The 26,810-nt window shown below is 42.6% G+C and overlaps 1 protein-coding gene across 3 annotated transcripts in view; it reads left to right on the top strand.

Moving 5' to 3' along the window:
• The window catches only part of LOC144500569 (protein TANC2-like), a 1,073,639-nt gene that overhangs the window by 838,187 nt on the left and 208,642 nt on the right, over positions 1-26,810 (top strand). For 2 of the 3 annotated variants that reach the window (XM_078223697.1, XM_078223698.1), the window contains 3 exons: positions 5,062-5,187; positions 15,811-15,846; positions 21,825-22,106. In XM_078223697.1, coding sequence (XP_078079823.1) covers positions 5,062-5,187; positions 15,811-15,846; positions 21,825-22,106 — 444 coding nt within the window. The remainder of the gene's footprint in view (positions 1-5,061; positions 5,188-15,810; positions 15,847-21,824; positions 22,107-26,810) is intronic. The other variant, XM_078223699.1, reaches the window with a different exon arrangement.

Below are 26,810 nucleotides of genomic sequence, written 5' to 3'. Positions count from 1 at the left end.
TATCCCCGGACTCCTAAACTCAATCCCTCGATTGATAAAGGCCAGCACACCATACGCCTTCTTAACCACCTCCTCCACCTGCGGGGCCGATTTTAGAGTCCTATGGACCCGGACCCCAAGGTCCTTCTGATCCTCTACTGTACTAAGAGTCTTTCCCTTAATATTGTACTCCTTCATCCCATTTGACCTGCCAAAATGGACCACTATGCATTTATCTGGGTTGAAGTCCATCTGCCACTTGTCCGCCCAGTCTTGCATCCTATCTATGTCCCTCTGTAACTTCTGACATCCCTCCAGACTATCCACAACCCCACCAATCTTCGTGTCGTCGGCAAACTTACCAACCCATCCCTCCACTTCCTCATCCAGGTCATTTATGAAAATGAAAAACAGCAAGGGTCCCAGAACAGATCCCTGGGGCACACCACTGGTGACCGACCTGCATTTAGAAAAAGACCCATCTATACCCACTCTCTGCCTGCTTTGGGCAAGCCAGTTCTGGATCCACAGGGCAGCTGCCCCTTGGATCCCATGCCCTCTCACTTTTTCTAGGAGCCTTGCATGGGGGACCTTATCGAACGCCTTGCTAAAATCCATATAAACCACATCTACCGCTTTCCCTTCGTCAATGTGTTTAGTCACATTTTCGAAGAACTCCACGAGGCTCGTAAGGCACGATCTGCCTTTGACAAAGCCATGCTGAGTATTCTTGAGCATACTAAACCTCTCTAAATGCTCTTAAATCTTGTCCTTCAGGATCTTCTCCATTAGCTTGCCAACCACTGAGGTTAGAAATCATAGAAATCATAGAAACCCTACAGTGCAGAAGGAGGCCATTCGGCCCATCGAGTCTGCACCGACCACAATCCCACCCAGGCCCTACCTGCTAATCCCTTTTTTTTTTACCCGCTAATCCCTCTAACCTACGCATCCCAGGACTCTAAGGGGCAATTTTTAACCTGGCCAATCAACCTAACCCGCACATCTTTGGACTGTGGGAGGAAACCGGAGCACCCGGAGGAAACCCACGCAGACACGAGGAGAATGTGCAAACTCCACACAGACAGTGACCCGAGCCGGGAATCGAACCCGGGACCCTGGAGCTGTGAAGCAGCAGTGCTAACCACTGTGCTACCGTGCCGCACTGGTCGGTAATTTCCTGGGCTATCCCTATTCCCCTTCTTGAAAATAGGAACCACATCCGCAATCCTCTGGCACCTCTCCCGTCTCCATCGACGACGCAAAGATCATCGCCAGAGGCTCTACAATTTCTTCCCTCGCCTCCCACAGTAACCTGGGGTACATCCCATCCCGACCCAGCGACTTATCTATCTTGATGCCATTCAAAGATTCCAGCACAACCTCTTTGTTAAAGTCCACATACTCCATCTTTTCAGTCCACCGCAAGGCCGCCGTACATCCACCCATGTCCTTCTCCTCTGTGAAAACCGAGGCGAAATACTGCCATTTCTACTGGTTCCATACAGATTTTCCCGCCTTCACCTTTTATAGGCCCTGTTCCTTCACGTCTCATCCTTTTACTCTTCACATATTTATAGAACGCCTTGGGGTTTTCCTTAATCCTACCTGCCAAGGCCTTCTCGTGACCCCTTCTGGCTCTCCTAATTTCCTCCTTTAGTCCCTTTCTACAAGCTGTATCATCTAGATCCCTATCTTCCCCAAGCTCTCTGAAACTTTTGTACGCTTTCCTTTTCTTCTCGAATAGGTCCCGCACAGCTTTCGTGCACCACGGTTCCTTTAACCTACCAACTCCTCCCTGTCTGCTTGGAACATTGTCCTGTAGAACCCTGGACAGACATTCCTTGAAAAACTGCCACCTCTCTTCAGTACATTTCCCCAAGAATACCTCCTTCCAATTTGCTCCTCTAATTTGCTGCCTTATGTCTTCATATTTCCCCATACTCCATATAAACGCTTTCCTAGCTTGCCTGGTCTTCTCTTTTTCCAATGCAAGCATAAAGAAGATAGAGTTATGATCGCTATCCCCAAGATGCTCTCCCACTGGTCTGACACTGTCCGGGTTCATTGGTCAGTATCAGATCAAGTACAGCCTCTTCTCTTGTAGGCTTGTCCACATGCTGTGTCAGGAAACCCTCCTGAACACACCTAACGAACTCCTCCCCATCCAATCCCCTTACCCTAGGGATATTCCAATCTATGTTTGGGAAATTAAAGTCTCCCATCACAACAACTCTGCTATTATTGCAACTCTCCAGGATCTGTTTCCCTATCTGCTCCTCCAACTCCCTGTTACTATTGGGCGGCCTATAGAAAACTCCCAGCAAAGTGATCGACCCCTTCCCACTCCGAACTTCCACCCACAGAGACTCTGTAGACAATCCCTCCACAGCATACACCTTCTCTACAGCTGTGACACTATCCCTGATCAGCAGTGCCACTCCACCCCCTCTCTTGCCTCCCTCCCTGTCGTCCTTGAAACATCTGAATCCCGGCACCTGGAGTATCCAGTCCTGTCCCTGAGACATCCAAGTCTCCGTAATGGCCACCACATCACACTTCCAGGCATCGATCCACGCTCTGGCTCATCCCCTTTATTCACTATACTCCTGGCATTAAAGTAAACACATCTCAATCCTTTAGCTGGAATAGTAGTTGGTGAGTCAGCTCGGCAGAGGGAGAAACAGTAGTTGCTTTCTGCTCCTGATTATTGTCCAGTGTTTGGAAGTATGTACAGAGATCTTGAGTGAAGACAGGTCAGGCTTTGCTTTCAGCTACATTCATGGATTGCTTCACTCAACTCTTTATGGTTACCCATGAAAAATACCACTAGAATAAGATAGAGGCCATCTGCAACAGAAGGGAAGAAAACGCATTTAGTTTTCTATTTTAAGACGAGTTCCTTTAATATGTAAATAGTTGTTGCTTGGTAAGATCTGGGTTCAATATTGCACTGACTAGCGTTTGTAGATGCGTAACTTTCAGATGACTTTCAGCTACGCTGCATCTTGTTTCAAAGCTCAGTGAGGGAAATCGATTGTATTGAATCACATCACACCATCTATATTTATATATAGAATCAGAATTTTACAGCATGGAAGCTGATCATTTGGCTCAACGTACTGTGCCAGATCTCTGAAATAATTATCCTCTTGGTACCATTTCCCTGCCTTCTTCCCATTACTCTTGATTTTTGTTTCAAATATTTATCCACTTTCCTTTTCAGCACCATTGCAGTTTCCTTTTAAACCTTTGTTTCAGGTGGTTCATCATGTTCATGAAAAAAATGTCTAACCTTTCTTTTAGTGTTGATCTTAGACTCTGTAGTGACCATAACACTGAAATAATTCCTCCTATTTACCTTATCAAAGCTGTCAGTTAATAATTAAAAAGTGTTCCCTTCCTAATACCCATTCTCTATCATGGTACTTGGGAACGCTAGCATTGTGGCTGTATTATTAGCTAGTAATCCAGAGGCTTGGATTTATGCTGCCAAGACATGAGTCAAATTCCACCATGTCAATTGGGGTATTTAAATACAGTTAGTTTAGTAAACCTGGGATTTGAAAAACGTTGCTATGAAAATTGCCAAATTCTTGTAAAACCCACCTGGTTAACTAATGTTTTTCAGGAAAGGAAATCTAACACTCTTTCTTACCTGGTCAGTTCTTCATGTGATTAGAGACCCACAGCAATGTGGTTGACCCTTAACTACCCTCTGAAATAGCCTAGCAAGCCACTCAGTTGGTTACTGAAAACTACAAAAGGAATAATACTGGAATGGCCACCAGCGTTGACTTAATTGGTTGTGATCTGGTTGTGATTTCAGCTCAACTTCACGATGGTAATGCCATTGAATGTCAAAAGGAGATGTTTAGATTCTCTCTTGATGGAGATGGTGATTGCATTGGAAGTGACAAAGGGATGTCCAGTGCAGTCAATCCTGCAAAGCTCTGTTCACTAACATTTAGGGTCTTGTGCCAGAATTGGGTGAGCTGACCCTTGAACAAGCAATGCCTGACAGTTATACTCACCAAATCATGCCTTTCAGCAAAGTCACACACTCCTCCATCATCACCACAGTGCATAACCTGCCCTACAGCAGGACTGACCCACCAGAGATGGCAGTGCAGTGGTGTATAATTGGGAGCGAGTGGCCCTGGGAATCCTCAACATTAACCTTTCACTCCATGAAGTGTCATAGTATAATGCCAAATTTAGGCAAAAACAAGCCTCCTGTTGGTTATTTAAAATGTGTCTGGATTTGCACACCCCCTCCTGTGTGCGCATGTTTGTATGTGTGTGTCTGAGCAATCATTCCAAAATGAAATCATGCATCAAACCATTGAAAAATTTACTGTGTTTGCAACGCTAAAAAGTTAGCTTACTTTTTAAAAAATGCAGCATATGTTAAAGCAAGTGTTTCCACCATCTTCAATGAAGAAACAACTTCTAAATGTCAGCAGTATTTTCATTTTCAAACCACTTTGTGTATATAATCAAAAGACATAGTAAATAGCAAGTAAAAGATTTAATTTATACTGAGCTTTCATAAGAAATCTAAAATAAAATCCTCTAAAGCTGTACTTGTGCAGTTTTACGATGCTGTGAAGCTTTCAATTAACTTACAGTCTGCATTCCTAAATGTGTTCTATATCTCTTGAGTTTTGACAACTGTTAAAAAACAAATATCAAAATGTCTCTGGACAGCAAATTATTATTGGAAAAAGTTTTTATTTTTCTATGCCCGTAAAAGAGCTTTTTTTAAGAAAAGGAGTTCAGTCTCACTTGATCTGCTTCTGAGAAAACCTGTAGTCTCCCCAGAAAGGAGCCCACAACCTGCAGAGCTGTTTGGTTTGCCCAGAGTCACATTCTCAGCTGCTGCTCTATTTTTGGGTGTGAGTGAGTGATTGTGCTGGGGGGTCTCTCAATCAAACATTTCCGATGCAATTCCAAGCACCTTTTAGCCTAGCATGGCTTGAATATTTTTTATCTTCAGAAAAAAAACTGTGTTTCAAGTTGTCTTTTGATTCGTTCGATTTTTAACTGTAGCCTATGCTCAGGACATCATTTTCTTTCCAGCTACAAGTTCTGCCCATCTGGAGGACCTCGCTTATCTGGATGAACAGCGACACACACCATTGCGGACATCTCTGAGGATGCCACGGCAGCATGTGGCAGGAGGTCGCACCCCACAGGACCTGCGAGGTAAGCAGCAGGACATATTATGCTATGTTGCATGGCCTTTTGTTAATCAGGCCTTTTTCTCTGTTTGACAGCCTCTAGACTATACAGCCTCCAGACTATACAGCCTCCAGACTATACAGCCTCCAGACTATACAGCCTCCAGACTATACAGCCTCCAGACTATACAGCCTCCAGACTATACAGCCTCCAGACTATACAGCCTCCAGACTATACAGCCTCCAGACTATACAGCCTCCAGACTATACAGCCTCCAGACTATACAGCCTCTATGCTATGCAGAATCTACTACTGTCTGCACTGCTGCACATAAGTGGCTGGGAAGTGCTGTGTACAGCTTCTTATTGTCATTTTTATTCTGACAGAATAACTTGAAATGTCAACACTTCAAAGCAAGTGCATTTGTGACCTGACCCTTGCAGGAGGATGTTGATATTTGAAAGTACCCACTTTGAATACCTGATTTTATTTTTGAAGAATTATAGGTGAGACCAGATGATGAGTGATGCCATATTGTTTTTTTTTGGAACTGACTGGTCCAAAGGGTGAGAAAGAGTTAACTAGTGAGATTAAACTCCTTACAAAGAACAAAGAAAATTACAGCCCAGGAACAGGCCCTTCGGCCCTCCAAGCCTGCACCGACTATGCTGCCTGACTGAACTAAAACCCCCTACCCTTCCGGGGACCATATCCCTCTATTCCCATCCTATTCATGTATTTGTCAAGACGCCCCTTAAAAGTCATTACCGTATCCGCTTCCACTACCTCCCCCGGCAACGAGTTCCAGGCACCCACCACTCTCTGTGTAAAAAATCTGCCTCGTACATCTCCTTTAAACCTTGCCCCTCTCACCTTAAACCTATGCCCCCAAGTCATTGACTCTTCCACCCTGGGATAAAGCTTCTGACTATCCACTCTGTCCATGTCTCTCATAATCTTGTAGACTTCTATCAGGTCGCCCCTCAACCTCCGTCGCTCCAGTGAGAACAAACCAAGTTTCTCCAACCTCTCCTCATAGCTAATGCCCTCCATACCAGGCAACATCTTGGTAAATCTTTTCTGTACCCTCTTCAAAGCCTCCACATCCTTCTGGTAGTGTGGCGACCAGAATTGAACACAATATTCCAAGTGCGACCTAACTAAGATTCTATAAAGCTGCAACATCACTTGCCAATTTTTAAACTCAATGCCCCAGCCGACGAAGGAAATTACATTGGGAAGGAAGTACTTTCAGCTATTTAATTAAAAGCAACTTTTGCAGCTCCTCTGTGTTTCTTCTTCAGAGGAGTTAATTTTCAAAAGAATTGCATTTCTTCATCCGCTGAATGGACTACTTCCTAAGTGCTGGGCAATCATTCGACTTATAGAATCATAAAATCCCAAAAGTGCAGAAGGAGGCCATTTGGCCCATCGACCCACACATCTTTGGACTTGCTGTGAGGTTCTGCTATTATTACTGATTGCCAAATAGTGAGCAAGAGCATCCTGTGCTGACCTGTCTATCAACAATGTTTGATATTTTTACCCCTTAACTTTGTGGAGAAGCAGCACTCCTTGGGGAAGAGGATGTGCACTTCCATACTATTTCACTGGATTGCTATGGGTAACTTTCTGCAGAGGTAACTTGTAATTAAGACTGATAAAAAATGTCCACAAAATAGATTTGGCAGGTCAAATCATAGGGACAGAAGGAGACCAGTCAGCCCCTCCAATCTGTTCCACTTTGTAGTTTTATTCCACCAATCTTTCTGTCGTTGGTAGAACAAACTTTGAATGGATCTCTCTTCTTTAGATTTTGTACCCTCTACACTGAACTCCATGTTTCTATTACTGTCCAAACCTTGGAAGCTGTGCTTCTGTGGAGTGTTTGAGAAAGAAATCAGGAAGCAATGAGGTGAAAAGAGGAGAGGCACAGATGCTTCTCTTTAGTTTTAAGACTGCAGTGATCTTCCATCCAGTAAGTTTAGGGGTCACCTAAATTGATCCAGAATAAAATAAGTGCACTCAAACTCAAATCTCAGTAGTTCTTGAATCAAACTGTTATGTTAAGAATAACTCATAACCCTTGAGTGCTGACCATTGCGCTTTGACTGTATATTTTTATATTCTGGTAAAAGAATACACTGCAAGGTTATTTTAAGGTTATCAAAGAATAATGACAATGTTAATTTTTAGGTCATTTTAGAATTAAACAACTTAGTTTATCTTTCCTCAAGAACTGAGCCAAAATCAGAATATCCAGTTTTTAAATTAATTTTAATGTTAATGCAGTTAGACTGAAAAGCTAAAGAATGCAGAAAGTATGACCTTTTCAGAAAATACTTTTGTGAGATCATTCAAATTTCAATATAAATGACCTGGATGAGGAAGTGGAGGGATGGGTTGGTAAGTTTGCTGACGACACCAAGGTAGGTGGTGTTGTGGATAGTTTGGAGGGATGTCAGAAGTTGCAGCGAGACATAGATAGAATGCAAGACTGGGCGGAGAAGTGGCAGATGGACTTCAACCCGGATAAGTGTGTAGTGATCCATTTTGGCAGATCCAATGGGATGGAGCAGCAGTATAAAATGAAGGGTACCATTCTTAGCAGTGTAGAGGATCAGAAGGACCTTGGGGTCCGGGTCCATAGGACTCTTAAATCGGCCTCGCAGGTGGAGGATGCGGTCAAGAAGGCGTATGGCGTACTAGCCTTCATTAATCGAGGGATTGAGTTTAGGAGTCGGGAGATAATGCTGCAGCTTTATAGGACCCTGGTTAGACCCCACTTGGAGTACTGCGCGCAGTTCTGGTCACCTCATTACAGGAAAGATGTTGAAGCCATTGAAAGGGTGCAGAGGAGATTTACAAGGATGTTGCCTGGATTGGGGGGCATGCCTTATGAGGATAGGTTGAGGGAGCTTGGTCTCTTCTCCCTGGAGAGACGAAGGATGAGAGGTGACCTGATAGAGGTTTACAAGATGTTGAGGGGTCTGGATAGGGTGGACTCTCAGAGGCTATTTCCAAGGGCTGAAATGGTTGCTACGAGAGGACACAGGTTTAAGGTGCTGGGGGGTAGGTACAGGGGGGATGTCAGGGGTAAGTTTTTCACTCAGAGGGTGGTGGGTGAGTGGAATCGGCTGACGTCGGTGGTGGTGGAGGCAAACTCGTTGGGGTCTTTTAAGAGACTTCTGGATGAGTACATGGGATTTAATGGGATTGAGGGCTATAGATAGGCCTAGAGGTGGGGATGTGATCGGCGCAACTTGTGGGCCGAAGGGCCTGTTTGTGCTGTGACTTTCTATGTTCTATGTTCTATTAACATCCGCCATTTGGCTCCTTGTTCCTCTGCTAGTACGAGCTTTACGTTGGAGTTATCAGTTTAATCTTCTTTCCCTGTACCAATCATCATAGAAATCATAGAAACCCTACAGTGCAGAAGGAGGCCATTCGGCCCATCGAGTCTGCACCGACCACAATCCCACCCAGGCCCTATCCCCACATATTTTACCCGCTAATCCCTCTAACCTACACATCCCAGGACTCTAAGGGGCAATTTTTTTTTTTTAACCTGGCCAATCAACCTAACCCGCACATCTTTGGACTGTGGGAGGAAACCGGAGCACCTGGAGGAAACCCACGCAGACACGAGGAGAATGTGCAAACTCCACACAGACAGTGACCCGAGCCGGGAATCGAACCCGGGACCCTGGAGCTGTGAAGCAGCAGTGCCACTGTGCTACCGTGCCGCCCTTCAATATTTTATTCTGTTTGGATGTTTATCTAATTCCCTCTTAAATGTCATGATTTAAGAGAGAATATATCTCATTTTCTCCAAATCTTTTGGGTGAAAAATTTTCTTCCAACCACTGTATGTATTTGGCACCAATTCTGAGTTTCTGCTTTCTTCTTACCAATTTACTGATATTCAAATCCTTTCAAAACGTCACTTTAAAAATCCTGCCCTTGCTTCCTTGTTCCAGTGGATCCAGCGCTAGTTTGTCAAGTATCTCATCTTCACTATACAGGAATACTGTGTCAAAATAGTAGATGTGTTCCTGGAAACCACTACTTAAATTGAAACTACTTAAATTGAAGCAAGATTTCCCTTTTTAATGCATATATCAGAAGATCCTTTTCCATCCCCAGTACATAACACAAACATTTCATTTTATTTACTGATGTCCTTTAGGGAAGGAAATCTGCCATCCTTACCTGCTCTGGCCTAAATGTGATTCCAGACCGACAGCAATGTGGTTGATTCTTAACCGCCTTCTGAAATGGCCTAGCAAGCCACTCAATTCAAGGGCAATTAGGGATGGGCAACAAATTTTGGATTTGGAAGCAACGTCCACAACCTGTGAAAGAATACATTTTTAAAACAGCTCATGTATCAACCAAAAATAAACAAAATACAATATAATGCGTAAAAAAATATTCACTATCAATGAGGTGAATAAGTGTTACAGGGAGAGTTTTCTAAAGGCTCACATTTTGATACCTGTACATCTTGAACAGATCAGTGAATTGCAGGTTTGAAGAGTCTGCGAAAGGATTGTTGCACCTTCTGCTTTTGTTTTTTCTTGGAACAACCCTCTATATCCCCTCATCTGTTGTATAATTAAAATAAGCCTGTGTTAAATCTTTCCCATTATCTCAATATGCCTTTTGTAACGGATGCCCAATACTGCACACACTATTTTAACTACTCACTGTGTGCCTCTGTGTGTCAAAGTTTTGTTTAAATCAGTAATTTGAAAACTAGACCATCAAACTGTATGTGACCAATATTAAATTGTGCACTATTCCAAGCTGCATTTCCTAGTCCAATCCTCACCTTGGAATTTATCACAGAAAGGGTTCAGGGAATCAAATCTCCAGAAAGGCCCACTCATAGTGGCACCATGGTTCATGGAAATGGACAGGTATAATATCCAATCCACACAAGAAAATGGTGGATGTAGCAGAAGTCCTGTATCCAAGGGTGCTCTGGGAACTGATTGGTCAGAATTAGTTTCAACCTTGGCAAGTGGATTTCAATGGCTTGTGCTCTCTGGCTTCAGGATCTTTTCCAAATTATTGCAATAGCAGAGCTGTTTGCAGTGAAGGTATAGAAGCAGAATCATACAAATTATGCATATTCTGCCCATTATTACTGTTCTTTCATTCAGAGAATTGAAAGTACTAGCTAGCACAAGTACACAACTTGAGAGGAACAAAAATGCCATTTACAAACAGAACCATTTAAAAATATCTACTTGTAATGAATACACTCACATTCTATTCATCCAAATTATAAACAGACAATTAAACCAATAATTCTGACATTTTATACCTCAGGGCTTTCAGCATCATAATTTTATTTACTCACACTTACAATACACGTATAAATTTGGTGGCTCTGTAAACTTGGGCTTGGTTGTGGGCTAAGTGCTGGTAAATAGGTGGGAGGTCAGGTGTTTCACACGTGTCGGTGCAGACTCGATAGGCTGAAGGGCTTCCTCGGCACTGTATGATTCTATAATTTATTACATTTATTGAGATACAAGTATTAGTTGTTGACAATTCAATAAAGATTGCACTGGAGTTCATTATCGGATGCTGGTAGATTGGCGTTTCAGGGCTGCAGCCTGTTGTGAGGTCCACCTATTGGGCTTATGATGGATATTTACATTTCTTGATCAAACTTTGAGTTAGAACACTTCATGTCTAGTGGACTATGGGACTGTTGTTTGGGAAAGAGAACATAAGAGCTAGGAGCAGGAGTCGGCCATCTGGCCCCTCGAGCCTGCTCCGCCATTCAGTAAGACCATGGCTGATCTTTTTGTGGACTCAGCTCCACTTACCCGCCCGCTCACCATAACCCTTAATTCCTTTACTGTTCAAAAATGTATCTATCCTTGCCTTAAAAACATTCAAAGAGGTAGCCCCAAATGCTTCACTGGGCAGGGAATTCCACAGATTCACAACCCTTTGGGTGAAGAAGTTCCTCCTCAACTCAGTCCAAAATCTGTTCCCCCTTATTTTGAGGCCATGCACCCTAGTTCTAGTTTCACCCGCCAGTGGAAACAACTTCCCTGCTTCTATCTTATCTATTCCCTTCATAATAGAACCATAGAAAATTACAGCTCAGAAACAGGCCTTTTGGCCCTTCTTGTCTGTGCCGAACCATTTTTTGCCTAGTCCCACTGACCTGCACTTGGACCATATCCCTCCACACCCCTCTCATCCATGAACCCATCCAAGTTTTTCTTAAATGTTAAAAGTGACCCCGCATTTACCACTTTATCCGGCAGCTCATTCCACACTCCCACCACTCTCTGCGTGAAGAAGCCCCCCCTAATATTCCCTTTAAACTTTTCTCCTTTCACCCTTAACCCATGCCCTCTGGTTTTTTTCTCCCCTAGCCTCAGCGGAAAAAGCCTGCTTGCATTCACTCTATCTATACCCATCAAAATCTTATACACCTCTATCAAATCTCCCTCAATCTTCTACGCTCCAGGGAATAAAGTCCCAACCTATTCAATCTCTCTCTGTAACTCAGCTTCTCAAGTCCCGGCAACATCCTTGTGAACCTTCTCTGCACTCTTTCAATCTTATTTACATCCTTCCTGTAACTTGGTGACCAAAACTGTACACAATACTCCAAATTCGGCCTCACCAATGCCTTATATAACCTTACCATAACACTCCAACTTTTATACTCGATACTCCGATTTATAAAGGCCAATGTACCAAAGGCACTCTTTACGACCCTATCCACCTGTTTCTATAAGATCTCCCCTCATTCTTCTGAATTCCAATGAGTATAGCCCCAGTCTACTCGGTCTCTCCTCATAAGCCAACCCTCTCAACTCCGGAATCAACCGAGTAAATCTCCTCTGCACCCCCTCCAGTGCCAGTATATCCTTTCTCAAGTAAGGAGACCAAAACTGTACACAGTACTCTAGGTGTGGCCTCACCAGCACCTTATACAGCTGCAACATAACCCCGCTGTTTTTAAACTCCATCCCTCTAGCAATGAAGGACAAAATTCCATTTGCCTTCTTAATTACCTGCTGCACCTACAAACCAACTTTATCTGATTAATTAAGGGCACCCAGGTCCCTCTGCACAGCAGCATGCTGCAAATTTTTACCATTTAAATAATAGTCCATTTTGTTGTTGTTCCTACCAAAATGGATGACCTCACAATAATGAATGACCATTACTGTACTCCAACTGCCAGACCCTTGCCCACTCACTTAGATTATCTATATCCCTTTGCAGACTTTGTGTCCTCTGCACACTTTGCTCTGCCACTCATCTTAGTGTCATCTGCGACTTTTGACACACTACACTTGGTCCCCAACTCCAAATCATCTATGTAAATCGTAAACAATTGCGGTCCCAACACTGATCCCTGAGGCACACCACTCGTCACTGATCGCCAACCAGAAAAACACCCATTTAGCCCCCACTCTTTGCTTTCTGTTAGTTAACCAATCCTCTATCCATGCTAATACCGTGCACCTTTATCTTATGCAGCAGCCTTTGGTGCGGCACATTATCAAATGCCTTCTGGAAATCCAGATACACCACATCCACAGGTTCCCCATTGTCCACTGCGCATTCACAAATAACATTCACATTGTCCTACATTAGACATGCTTTACGTCATTCAATATGGAGCAGTATTGGCAAGTATCTAAGAGATTTAACACCTTGACACCCTTGCCTTTACTATATTGAGTTACATTCTGGTGGTCAATTAAGAGAAAGATTGAGGGAGATTTTTCCCCTCCTTATTTCATTGTTTCATTCCCCATCCACTCTAGTCTCCTCCAACTCTGGTCCGCTCAACTGACTGGGTCCATCTATAAACTTCTGAGAGCCAATTCTTCCTCATACTAACCCCAAATTAGCTAGAACCAGTGAAATTGCTCAAACCAAGATGAGTAAGTTGAAGTAATTAAGTAGCATTACAACAAATTGCACAAACTCATAAAAGTGGAAGTTGAGCAGAGATTTTCCTCAGTTTCTAGTTCACCAGCAGATTTTGTATCCCCTCTATGCAGGGAGTGCTATTTACTGCATTTTGGAAGCTGAAAGGTTGGAAAAGGTTATCATGGTGCTGTTTTATATATATATATACTACTAGGGGTGAATGAAAACATGTTCCTGAGCTCTGAGTCATATCATTCTCATCATTGTGCAGTGATCTGTGGGATTACAGTAGATACAGTGTCAAGAGCTTACAGTGGAACAGATTGATTTTTTTTCAAAGTAGACTTGACTTTCATTCCAACACAAATTTGTATTTTTTAAAGTAATGCTAGTCTTCTTTTGTCATCCTTGTGCATTGGTTGAGATGGGAGGAGAAAGAAATTCGAGCACTCATGGCTGCAGATTCACTATTGCCGATTTTAAACTTAGTCCCAGGACGAATTTCACCTTGTGTCTTAGAGATTTAAATAATTTGCACTATTCTTTTCCAACAGTCAATACCATGCTGGTAAACTTACGAATTGATTTCAAAATTGTTTCATTTTTTTAAAAATTGAAGTAAAATTAAATGAAAGACTCCGTCCCTTCTCTTCTCCCGATCTGTCACCCATGCAGGCAATTGGGACTAACTTAGTGGTAAAAACTGGATGGCATGGACAACCCAAAGGGCCTGTTTCCATGCTGTAAACCTCTTATGACTCTGTCTATGCCTCCAGTCTCTCTTTCCCCTCAGCTTAATAACATTTTCTGGAATTTATACAGACTCAACTCAAACCAAAAGTTACAACAGATGGATAATTGCAACAGTGGCTTTTTCATGTACTGACCCTCACTGAAAACCTCTATCCTCGATCGCAGTTGGGATTCTCCGATGCCACTGAAAGTGATGGAGTTCTCCGTTCTCACTTGCAGTGGGACGGCTACAGATGAGATCGGAAAATCCCACCCTCTATTTTTTAAACATAAAATATATTTTTTAACCTGAATAAAGCTTTCAAAACAAATCTGATTACTTCACAGCAGAGAATGCCAAGATCTAAAGAAAAGATATTTGATTGGTTTAACCGACTGATGTTGACAGAGCCTGGGCGATGAGGTACGCTGTACCTACCCAGACAACGCAATATCGGTTCTGCTCATAGATTCATAGACCTGGGGGAAAAAGTCAGGTTGAAGCCCAGACATTTGAGAGAATCTGAGACCTTCAAATACAAACAACAAACATCTAATTAAGCAACACAAAAGTCATTTCAATGGATAAAATTCTTATTTTAATTCTTGAGTTTTGTAAACCACATCTTTGCATATTGGAACTCCTAGTTATGAAGAAAAAAACAAAGATTTGAAAAAAAGCAAGCACTTTAACCAATTTTGAAGGAACGTCGAGGCCAAAGGGTATAGATAGGGTGAACAGTGGGAAGCTTTTTCCCAGGTCGGAGGTGACGATCACGAGGGGCCACGGGCTCAAGGTGAGAGGGGCGAGGTATAACTCAGATATCAGAGGGACGTTTTTTACACAGAGAGTGGTGGGGGCCTGGAATGCGCTGCCAAGTAGGGTGGTGGAGGCAGACATGCTGGCATCGTTTAAGACTTACCTGGATAGTCACATGAGCAGTCTGGGAATGGAGGGATACAAACGAATGGTCTAGTTGGACCAATGAGCGGCACAGGCTTGGAGGGCCGAAGGGCCTGTTTCCTGTGCTGTACTGTTCTTTGTTCTTTTGTTCTTGTTCAAAGGTTGAGACAATGGTAAATGTGAACATAGGAATAATGATGGGGTAAAAGTTGACACGCAGTGTGACAAAAATGACAAGAAGCGTGAGCAGAACCAAGACTTTATATAGTGTGATTAAAATTAACAGATTGTAAGGATGCAGAATTAAAGATTTTATGTTTGCAGAACAGTCTCAACATAAGCCATACCAATTAATTGCTTCAAACCCTGGAACTTGTTTGCTGCAGTGCACTCCGGTTGCTGTATTTGATTGTCCTGCAGTGCCAAACTTTCGAATTACATTTTTCATTACTACCCCCTTTCTCAGTTGAGCTAATAATTCCCTTAAATCAAGGAGGGCATCTGCAAAATCTTTGTGCTCTTTTTAATTTTATCATAACTTAAACAAATGTTGACGATAAAGCTAACCTGGGTGTTATGCACCAGTGTGTTGAACCCAAATCATTCTGTTATCCCTGCATAATGCTCCACGTATACTATCTTGACTGCTGCAACACTGAGGCGATACACTGATTTCACTGTGTTTGAATGGATTTTAGAATGTTGCTTTGTCTCTTCATTTAATGATGTTTTTGAGGCCTCATATTTTGATTAAAATTGCACGGCAAGTCGTTGAAGATGCAGTGCCAAGAATAGAACGACAAAGGAGCCTGCAGTTTGTCATCTCAAGCGTCCGTTGCAGCTGACTTTGCACCTGCTTAATTCCACAGTGCACAATGTCACATAACATGCTGGTTCTCTGACAGGAAAGGAAAATTAGAATAAGGCTCTAATGTTTGCTACCCATGTGCTGAATGAAATGTAACTGTTCAGCATCAGAGCTCTGAGCCATGCTTGAAGTCTGATGCCTGTTTATTATTGCTCTTATGCTTGTGATTGTTGCTAACATTTTACATCACTTTCTGGCTTTTCTCTGATTTTTGCTTTAGCCTCCACTAATGCCCATGCTTGGCACACTCATTCACGTAAGTTATGATTCTTGTTAATACAATCTTTAACTGTTCCCTGACTGAATTTCACTTGAAGGCAGCATAACCTACAACTGCTCAATAATTGATTGCTCTCCTTGTGTATGGGTGCAAGCTAAAGAAAGATATTTTTGTGCATGTTTAGAATGTCCAGATTCCCTTCCCAGCAGATATCAACAATTTTGTTCTTTGCTTCTCACTGTTGATTCTTGCTTTGTTTAAAACCAAAAACCTTGGGCAAAGTTCCAATGTTACTGTTGCACATTCTTATAGTTCAAACCTATCTAATATCGATTTCTACTTCAAACAAAAGCCTAGGTTTTCAGATTGGCTTAACCCATTGATTTTGGTACATTAAAATCGGACTGATTGAAAACTCTCAGCTGAAGTGTTTTGAAAGCAGATTAAAATTGGATATTCAAAGGTTTTAGGTAGAATGCTCCATTAATTTGAGCAGTAACTAAAAAGGATTTTATAATACAGCGTCTCCCACTTAACATGGTGATGAGGAGGAATTTCTTCTCGGAGAGCAGTGGAGGCTGGGTCATTGAATATATTCAAGGCTGAGTTAGAGAGATTTTAGATTGACAAGGGAATTGAGGATTATGGGGGACAGACAGGAAAGTGGTGTTAAAGCCACAATCAAATCAGCCATGATCTTACAGAATTGAAGGAGTAGGCTCAATGGGGAAATTAACCTACTCGTCCTATTTCTTATGATCTTATTAAAGCCGACACCAAACTGAGATTGGTGAATTACGCTCCATGTGTCTTCCACATTGAATAGTTGCAATAACAATTTATCATGAACCTGAGGCAAAGAGGGAGTTACATTTCATTTTTTAAAATTATTTTTTGAACTTATGATTCTGCAAAGCCCATAAGTTTTAAAAATAAATTCTAACCTTCTGTGACTGAAAGGATCACGCAACAAGATTGCATGTTCTGAGTTTTGCTGTAACAAACAAACTAAATGTAACATCAATTAAATACTATTTCAGTAGTCAACTGGGAGAAAAGCTTCCCCATTCAATTTTTAAAACAACTGAAAATTCCTTGCCACAGTTCTACTTTACTCTGTGCCTCTGTCTTTTCCATTCCAAGTAAGAGTTTTAACAACATCAGGTTAAAGTCCAACAGGTTTATTTGGTAGCAAATGCCATTAGCTTTCGGAGCGCTGCTCCTTCGTCAGATGGAATGGAAATCAGATGGAGCAGATATCCACTCCATCTGACGAAGGAGCAGCGCTCCGAAAGCTAATGGCATTTGCTACCAAATAAACCTGTTGGACTTTAACCTGGTGTTGTTTACCACCGTCCAATGCAGGCATCTCCACTTCATGTTTTCCATTCCAAGCAAGGAATCTCCTAATCCCCAAAATGACTTTCACGGTGAGGGATAGGTTGGAGATTCTTCCCTCTAGTCAAAGCTAAATGAACTTTCAAGCCTTGTTTAAATTCTCACAAATTTGATCTCTTCAATCTGAATATGAGCTGCCACTTTCACTTTGCATGCTGAACCACAGAGCCTTTCTCTGTCTGTCTGTCTCTCTCGTTCTCTGTCTGTCTGTCTCTCGCGTTCGCCCCCCCGCCTCTCGCGTTCGCCCCCCCGCCTCTCGCTTTCGCCTCTCGCGTTCGCCCCCCCGCCTCTCGCTTTCGCCTCTCGCGTTCGCCCCCCGCCTCTCGCGTTCGCCTCTCGCGTTTGCCTCTCGCGTTCGCCTCTCGCGTTCGCCTCTCGCGTTCGCCTCTCGCGTTCGCTCTCGCGTTCGCCTCTCGCGTTCGCCTCTCGCGTTCGCTCTCGCGTTCGCCCCCCCCGCTTCTCGCTTTCGCCTCTCGCGTTCGCCCCCCGCCTCTCGCGTTCGCCTCTCGCGTTTGCCTCTCGCGTTTGCCTCTCGCGTTCGCCTCTCGCGTTCGCCTCTCGCGTTCGCCCCCCGCCTCTCGCGTTCGCCTCTCGCGTTCGCCCCCCCGCCTCTCGCGTTCGCCCCCCCGCCTCTCGCGTTCGCCCCCCGCCTCTCGCGTTCGCCTCTCGCGTTCGCCCCCGCCTCTCGCGTTCGCCTCTCGCGTTCGCTCTCGCGTTCGCCCCCCGCCTCTCGCGTTCGCCTCTCGCGTTCGCCTCTCGCGTTCGCCTCTCGCGTTCGCCCCCCGCCTCTCGCGTTCGCCCCCCGCCTCTCGTGTTCGCCTCTCGCGTTCGCCTCTCGCGTTCGCCCCCCGCCTCTCGCGTTCGCCTCTCGCGTTCGCCTCTCGCGTTCGTCCCCCGCCTCTCGCGTTCGCCCCCCGCCTCTCGCGTTCGCCCCCCGCCTCTCGCGTTCGCCCCCCGCCTCTCGCGTTCGCCCCCCGCCTCTCGCGTTCGCCCCCCGCCTCTCGCGTTCGCCTCTCGCGTTCGCCCCCCCGCGTTCGCCCCCCGCCTCTCGCGTTCGCCCCCCGCGTTCGCCCCCCGCCTCTCGCGTTCGCCTCTCGCGTTCGCCCCCCGCCTCTCGCGTTCGCCTCTCGCGTTCGCCCCCCGCCTCTCGCGTTCGCCCCCCGCCTCTCGCGTTCGCCTCTCGCGTTCGCCCCCCACCTCTCGCGTTCGCCTCTCGCGTTCGCCCCCCAGATGCCAAGTTGGGTGGGAGGCTGAACTGTGACTAGGATGCAGAGATCCTTCAGGTTGGGTGGTGGGCAAATCAATGGCAGGTGCAGTATAATTTGGATTGTGAGGTTATTCACTTTGGAAGAAGAAACAAGAAGGCAGATTACTACCTGAATGGCTGTAAATTGGGAGCGGGGAGTGTGCATTGGGACCTGGGTGTCCTTGTGCGCTAGTCGCTGAAGGTAAGCATGCAGATGCAGCAGGTGGTAAAGAAAGCAAATGGGATGTTGGTCTTCATTGCGAGTCTTTCAATATTGTGCAATGCTGAATAACACTTTATCCGAGGGTTAATCTGTTCTCCTGTGAAAATCATTCTGCTTTCACAATGCTTTTCTTTCAAAGTTGTCAGAAGTAACAACTTGGCAAAGACGTTATTTAATGGTTGCATACATTTTCCAATCATAGCTCTGTGGCCACTAACTTAAATAAACATGCATACAATTCAGGCATTATACATGATTAATTGAAAAAAGGCAACACAATTTTTACTCGCCTTTTATATTCTTTCCACCTCCAATCCATGGTTTATGCTTCCACTCTTCAAGTGTAATTTAGGAAAGCTTCCAAAATGCGGCTGTCTCAGTGAAATTTCCAGTTCTGAAATCCCCACTTCTACAATAACCAATCCCTGTGGCACCCCACTAGTTACTGCCTACCAATTTGAAAAGAACCCATTAATTCCTACTCTTTGTTTCCTCTCTGCCAACCAGCTTTCTATCCATCTCAATCTTCCCCCAATCCCATGTGCTTTAATCTTGCACAATCATCTCTTATGCGGGACTTTGTCAAGTGCTTTCTGAAAGTCTGAATATACCACATTGACTGGCTCCCCCTTGTCAACTCTATTAGTTACTTCAAAGAATTCCAACAGATTTGTGAAGCATGATTTCCCCTTCATAAATCCATGCTGACTCTGTCTGATCCTGCCACTGCTATCTAAATGCTCTGCTATAAAGTCCTTGGTTAACTAACAGAAAGCAAAGAGTGGGGGTAAATGGGTGTTTTTCTGGTTGGCGATCAGTGCCTATCAACTTCTATAATGGCAGCATTGAGGAATTCCTGACATGCCCCTTTTCTGCACCACTGAAAACAGCTGGAGACAAAAATCAAGGTGGGACTTTTGTGCCTCAGCAGTCATTTTTAAGAACCCAACTCCATTTTGTCCCATTTTGGGACCACAAAATCCCAGTCACTATATCATCAGGAGACAAAAATCCTTTGGGTCAAAGCAGTGATTTGAACAAATTTAACATCTGACTAAGTGTTCATAATGAACTTTATCCAATTCTGTAATTTATCTGAGAATGAAGCTTCTGGGTGATGTTTGGCAATGGGACACTAGCCCATGACAAAAAAAGATGTTTAATAGGGCAAAGAGATTATGGAGTTAACCACTTGTGATGAAGTTGAAAATTTGATAAGGTATTGGGGATAAACATCTTTAACTGGAGAATGATTAGCCTGGGAAGCTTGTTGCAATAGGAAATAATTGAGACAGATAACTTAGATGCATTTAAGATGAAGCTAGATAATTACATGAGGGAGAAATATAAGGTTATACTGCTGCTGCTTTTTATGGCAAAAGGGAAAAAAGGAAATCCGATATCAATATCTAAGCCCAATATCCAGGTCATTGTTCACTAACGTGTTTCAGGATCTGATTAGATGCTTCATAGTTTGGATATTTTAATCGTCCATCTAAGTCATGCTGATAGCAAAATTGAGCAGCCTGTTCCTGAGTTGTAATTTTCTTGTAACCTGTTCATGGAAATGAACGTTTTCTTTTGGGAAATTGTAGAGGAATATTCTGCAACTGTTAATATCAATCTGGTATTGAGCTGATTGATGATCAGGCTAATTAATCACATTACTTTTCATTTAGAAAGGAAGCATGAACATTTGCATCAGTAATAGAATCATTAATCCATGCAGGATGTTATTTTCTTGACAAATTCAGACTGCTGTAACATGCAAAAAAATTATTTTAAGATTAAAACAAAACCTTCTGGATTCTCTGGTGAAAAGATGAAAAATTATTTGAAGAGGAAATTTGCACTACAGGTTTCAAGTTGAAAGCATAAAATGATCAGCTATCAGTGGAATATATTATGGCAGCTGGAATGCAGAGTAATATAATGTGAATTTGATTCTCAGACATTCTAAAATTTTAGGAATGTTTTTTGGGAGGAAGAGGATTAGCAACTGAGGAATGTCTGTAATGGGAATTCGAACGCATCAAGTACTCCACAGGTCAGGTTATTTCAGCGTTGGATGTGCAGTCTCTCACTAATGTGGTTGCAATTGGTTTTGGCAATATTTGAGCTTCTCCACAGACAATTGAGACTTCTTGCAGATTGTAAAGGAGAGTTGGTTGGGGAAGTTTGCAGCAACGTTTACAAAATGTCATTTTGGAATGATTGCATGCAGAACTGAAGTTGATTTTTACTGATTAAAGCGCTTTACTTGCAATTTGTATGGCAATTGTAGTACTGGGCAACATTGTGATAACGCTATTAAAATCATTGTGGACGAAGGCAAAAAAAACAAAATACCAATGGAAGTCTGAAATAAAAACAGAAAATGCTAGAAATACATAGCAGGTCAAGAACTATCTGGGAGAGATGTTTCAGGTCAAAAGTGGACAAAATTAGAGATGGAAGTGTTTAAGCAAGTTGACAGGCAGAAGAAGGACATGAGAGAAGCAAAAGAGGTATTGATTAGTTGGAAGGCAGGAGTGATTAAATGATAAAAGGAATGATGCTGCAGGGTAATAGGGGATGGAAATGTGGCAGTTAAAGAAAAGATGGGTCTCTGGGGAGGTGAAAATGGAAACAAAAGAACCATTACTACTGCTGTGGAAAAAATGGTAACAGTGCTAATAACCTCTGATTGTTGAATACATTGTTGAGTCTGGAAGGCTGAAACGTGTCTAATTGACAGATCAGGTGGTGCTCCTTGGCTCCTGTTGAGTATAATTGGAGGAGTGTAAGAGGTCAAGGACTGCGAGATCATTGTATGTGTGTAGGTGGGGGGTGGGGGTGGTGGGGGGGGTGCAGGGGCAGAGCGAATTAAGTTGACAGAGGTTCATAAGCTTGGGGTCATGCTTGCAGACTGAGCAGAGGTATTCAGCAAAGTGATCATCCAATCTTCAATTTCTTCTACCTTTTCTATCTGAGGTCAATGGACCTTTGCATGGTCCGTGTCCTGCCCGCTACGATGTCCGCGGTGGGTAGGACAGGAAAATTCCGCCCTAAGTTTTTGGTCAATTTTTCTTTTTAAAATTATTGTGCAGTTTTTGTGTTGTGATTGAAATATTGAGTCTAACTACATCCATTTTATTGTTTCCACAGTACGCTTTGCACCATACAGACCTCCAGACATCTCCTTGAAGCCACTTCTCTTTGAAGTACCCAGCATCACCACTGACTCGGTATTCATTGGGCGGGACTGGCTCTTCCATGAAATAGATACACAGCTAAAATGTGGTAATCCCAGTGTGAACAGAGGAGTGGTGATCATAGCCAATATTGGATTTGGGAAAACAGCCATCATCTCAAGACTGGTTGCACTAAGCTGTCATGGTTCTCGAATGAGGCAGATTGCATCTGATAGTCCACATGCATCACCAAAGCGTATGTACTTATTCATAAAATGTAGTCTTTCTTTTTATGCATGTGTGCGTGGGAGTTGGAGAGAGAGATTAATTTGCGTTCTGCTCAGGAACCCATCTATATTTTTACCCACCTCTTCACTTTTCCCTCTTCTTCAGCCACTTCCTCTCATTCAGTCTTACTCTGATTTTATTCTTCTTCCATGTAAGTGTTCTACTCAGATAAAAACATCTATTCATAAACTAGTGAATGACTAAATCAATTTGAAAGAATGCCTGTTTTCTCTACACTATAGGAAGTTTTTTACTACACTAGATATTTGATTCATACAGACACATTTTGAAATAACTGAAATTTAAAAGAAGAGCATTCAGCTGAACTGTGAAGTTTTATTCTTCCTGGATGAGTAGGAGTTGATTCAAAAAAACTGGAAGCAAGTGAGCACTTTGCAATGAAAGATCTGAAGGGTGGTAAGTTTCTGTGATGTGGCATATCGAAGCATCCATGTGCTGTGCTACAGAGCAGTAGAATGCAGAGTGTACCGTGATTCCACACTTCAGTCATATTGTGAGAAGAATGTGCCGTACAAGGAAGGGAAGCTGAATTGGAGATTGGATCCAAGGCTATACCAACCAAAAAGAGATGTAAAATACACAACTAATATAGATAGAAAGAAACAGGCATTGTTCCATTCATCAAAATGTATGGAAGCTGTCTCTACTATAATTATGTTGAGTCCTTATTTTAAAATATTTCAATCTTATGTAGTTAGTTTTCAATTCCGAACTTTAATATATTTAAAACAGAATTCATAGCAATAATTAGCATTTATGTTTTATGGCATGGCACATCACTCCAAAAAACTGATAGCACTTCCAGTAAATATAGAGGATATTTCCGTTTTCTCATTTAGTTCCATAAATGTAGGAAACGCATGTGATCTGGTCTTTTACATATGTGTGGAGGTTGTAAATGAGCAGCTGAGGGTTTCAGCAGATGTGCCCTTGATTTAGAATAAACAATAAAGGAAATTTGCGCATATTGATTCATCCATGTAAAACAAGCTTAGATCAGATATGTGTGAATTGCTTTGAGATCATGACATAACGTTGCTTTTGTGAGCTTCTCCGCTTGTCAGCACTTGCTTCAGATCCACTCCAACTGCAGGCCTGTGGTTAGTAGTTACAGGCACTTAGGTTACAGGCAGGACTCTTGGAAGAACAGAATGTTGCAGCCAAAATCAAGTGTCTTTCACATAACATTCAGATAAAAGACATTCAGTGAGGGAGAAATGGATGCTAATTGAGAAGAAAGAAAAGGGCCAGGAGGTCTGATTGCAAAATAGCTCCCTCCGTCATAAGAAATGGCAATATCAACATCCTGGGGTTATCATTGACCAGAAACTGAACTCGACTAGTCATATAAATCCTGTGGCTGCAAGAGCAGGTCAAAGGCTAGGAAAGCAGGGAGGTCATGCTGCAACTGTACAGGGTACTGGTGAGGCCGCACCTAGAGTACTGTGTACAATTTTGGTCCCCTTATTTAAGAAACGATATATTAGCTTTGGAGGGGGTAGAGAGAAGGTTCACCAGGTTGATTCCAGAGATGAGGGGGTTAGCTTATGAGGAGAGATTGCGTAGACTGGGCCTGTACTCATTGGAGTTTAGAAGGTTGAGGGGAGATCTTATAGAGACATATAAGATAATGAAGGGGCTAGACAGGGTAGAAGCAGCGAGGTTATTTCCATTTACAATGGAAACAAGAATTAGGGGGCATAGCCTCAAAATACAGGGGAGTCAATTTAGAACAGAGTTGAGGAGGAACTTCTTCTCCCAGAGGGTGGTGAATCTTTGGAATTCTCTGCCCAATGAAGCAGTAGAGGCTACCTCGTTAAATGTGTTTTAAGTCACAGATATATAGATTTTTAACCATTAAGGGAATTAAGGGTTATGGGGAACGGGCGGGTAAGTGGAACTGAACCCACTATCAGATCAGCCACGATCTTATTGAATGGCGGAGCAGGCTTGAGGGGCTAGATGGCCTACTCCTGCTCCTATTTCTTATCTTATCCTGTGGCAAGTAACTTGCCTACTGACTATCCAGCACCTATAAAGCACAAGTCAGGATTTGTCTGGATGGGTACAGCTCCAACAACACTCAAGAAGTTTGACACCATCTAGGACAAAGAAGCCCACTTGATTGGTATCCCTTCCGCAAACATTCAATCCCACCATCACCAACTAACAGGAGCAGCAGTGTGTACCATCTGTAAGATGCACTGCAGGAACTCACACAGTCTCCTTAGCACCTTTCAAACCCATGACCACTACCATCTAGAAGGACAAGAGTACACCTCAGGGACTGCAGCGACTTAAGAAGGCAACTCACCATCACCTTCTCAGGTTAACAAGGGATCGGCAATAAATGCTGGTCAGCCAGTGAAGCCCATATCCCAAAATAGAATTTTTTTAAAAAGTATATCAGCAAGATCTGGACAGCATTCAGGTTTGGGCTGATAAGTAGCAAGGCAATAAACATTTTCAACAAAAGAGAACCTAACCATCTCAGTTTGAAACTCAATTTGATTACCATTGCTGAATCCAATTATCAACATCCTGGGGGTTACCATTGACCAGAAATTGAATTTGACCAGCCATGTAAATACATGGCTACAAGGACCGATCAGAAGCTGGGAATTCTGCAATAAGCAATTCATCTGTTGACTTCACAAAATCTCTCCCATTTACACAGCACGGATTAGGAGTGTGATGGAATACTCTCCAATTGCTTGGGTGAGTGAAGCTCCAACAACACTCAAGATGCTCAACAACATTCAGGACAAAACAGATCACTTGAAACATTTGTTTCCTCCACAACTGATACACCATGGTTGCAATATGTATTATCTAGAAGATACACTCCAAAAACTCACCAAGGCTCATTCAACTCACCTTTCAAACCCACAATTTCTACTAGTAGAAGTACAAGTGAACATCAGCATCTGTAAGTTTTGCTCCCAAGTCACACATCATCCTGACATGGAAATATATATCTGTTCCTCTACTGTTGGTAGAAGTCCTGGAATTCCCTCCCTAACTGCACTTTTGGTGCACCAACATCACACAGACTGTAACACTTCAAGAAAGCAACTCATTATCACCTTCAGGGCAATTAAGGATGGGCAATAAGTGCTGGTCTTGTCAGTGATGCAAAACACCTGTTCTTGAATGTTTTCTTACAAAGAGTGTTTGGGGGGGGTTTGGCGGGGAGAGACAATTTTCTTTTGAGGAAAAGAAATGAGAATCTATGAGCAATTCTTTAAGATGAAGGAGAGAGCAGCAAGTCGTGTTAAGTAAATGGGGGTGAGAAGACAGGTTATCATCATGAGAGGGAATGCAGTGAGTACCAACTCAAGGTGAAAAAGGGAAATAGACATTGAAAGGTTGGAAAGTTAAATGTACTTCAATCATCCCCATAAATAGGTAAATAAATAGATGTGGCAGAGTGATTTTTGCGGATAGTCTGTTTCAACTGCCAGAATTACAAATTCCTTTTCTTTATTAAGATAACAAAAATTTATCAATGGTGAGGATTTAAGATGAACTAAAATGCTTTATTTTCAATGAGAAAGGTGAAAGATTTCGAGAAAATGTCAGCAACCTCTCTTGGAGCTGTAGCATCAATTTTGCACCTTCGATATTTGTGTTTCCATGTTTTTTTCCCTCTAAAAGAGCTGAATTATGTTAGAGACACAGTCTATTTCTGATAATTCTAAGTTGTTTTTGCAATAAAAATACCAATTACCAAATAATTTCAATTAGATAGCGTAAAACATACAGCAAATAGGGAATTTAAATGCAAAAAAATTGAATTATCTGATAATTAAATTAAGGAAATTTGAGTTAAATGAACTGGACTGTACTCGCAGATAAAGTTACAAAATCCAGAGTAATTTTGTCATTGCATAGGTTTACAATTAAGGCCATTCTTGAGTTTTTGACTATTTTGGGTCATGTCAGCAGTTGTGAAATGCTTGGTCATCTTTTACTAGCTATTTATATCTGAATTTTGTTGATGAATGTGGCAGTTTGGGAGGAGCGGAAGGGGTTAATGCATCACAGATAATTCATGTTTAACAAAATAATTTATAAGTCAGCGCAAATCTTGGGAGATGAACGGCAGTTGAACGAAAATAAAAAACAGCTGTTGGTAAAATACTTCTCTATTGCGCATTTCATAAATTAGAAACTTTCTGACATTCTTGAAAACAAAGCAGGCCTTCAAGTTGTTTTCATTAGCAGATCAGTGGATGTCGTGCAGTAAATTTAGAAGGAACGAGGATAATCATATCTTCTCTCGAGATAAAAACAGCCACTAATTTCTAACAGAGACTGAACAACAGTAAAGTTGTTTGTATTTGCCTTCGTTGTTTTCCCTGATTTCTTTCAGTTTACCTGTTTGTTCAGTGATCAAAGGAATTGCATAGATACACAACTATACATTAATAAAATACTACTAGATTTATTAATGGATAGATGGTGCAGGGGATCATTCTGGTGGCACAGTGTGCTAGCATAGCAATTAATGTTCTCACCCGTCAGGTCAGGTTTCTTTTAAATAAAGGACCAATTTTCCGATTTATATCTCCTAAAATGGAAGTGCTGAAGTTTTTTTTAATCAAGAAAGGGAAAATCAGAAGTCTAGTAATATCTTAAGTTCACCTTT

The sequence above is a fragment of the Mustelus asterias genome, chromosome 11 (assembly GCF_964213995.1).
Source record: "Mustelus asterias chromosome 11, sMusAst1.hap1.1, whole genome shotgun sequence".
In the NCBI taxonomy this organism is placed as follows: domain Eukaryota; kingdom Metazoa; phylum Chordata; class Chondrichthyes; order Carcharhiniformes; family Triakidae; genus Mustelus; species Mustelus asterias.
The sequence above is the reverse complement of the archived record's forward strand: the minus strand, read 5'-3'. Positions and strand labels throughout refer to the sequence as shown.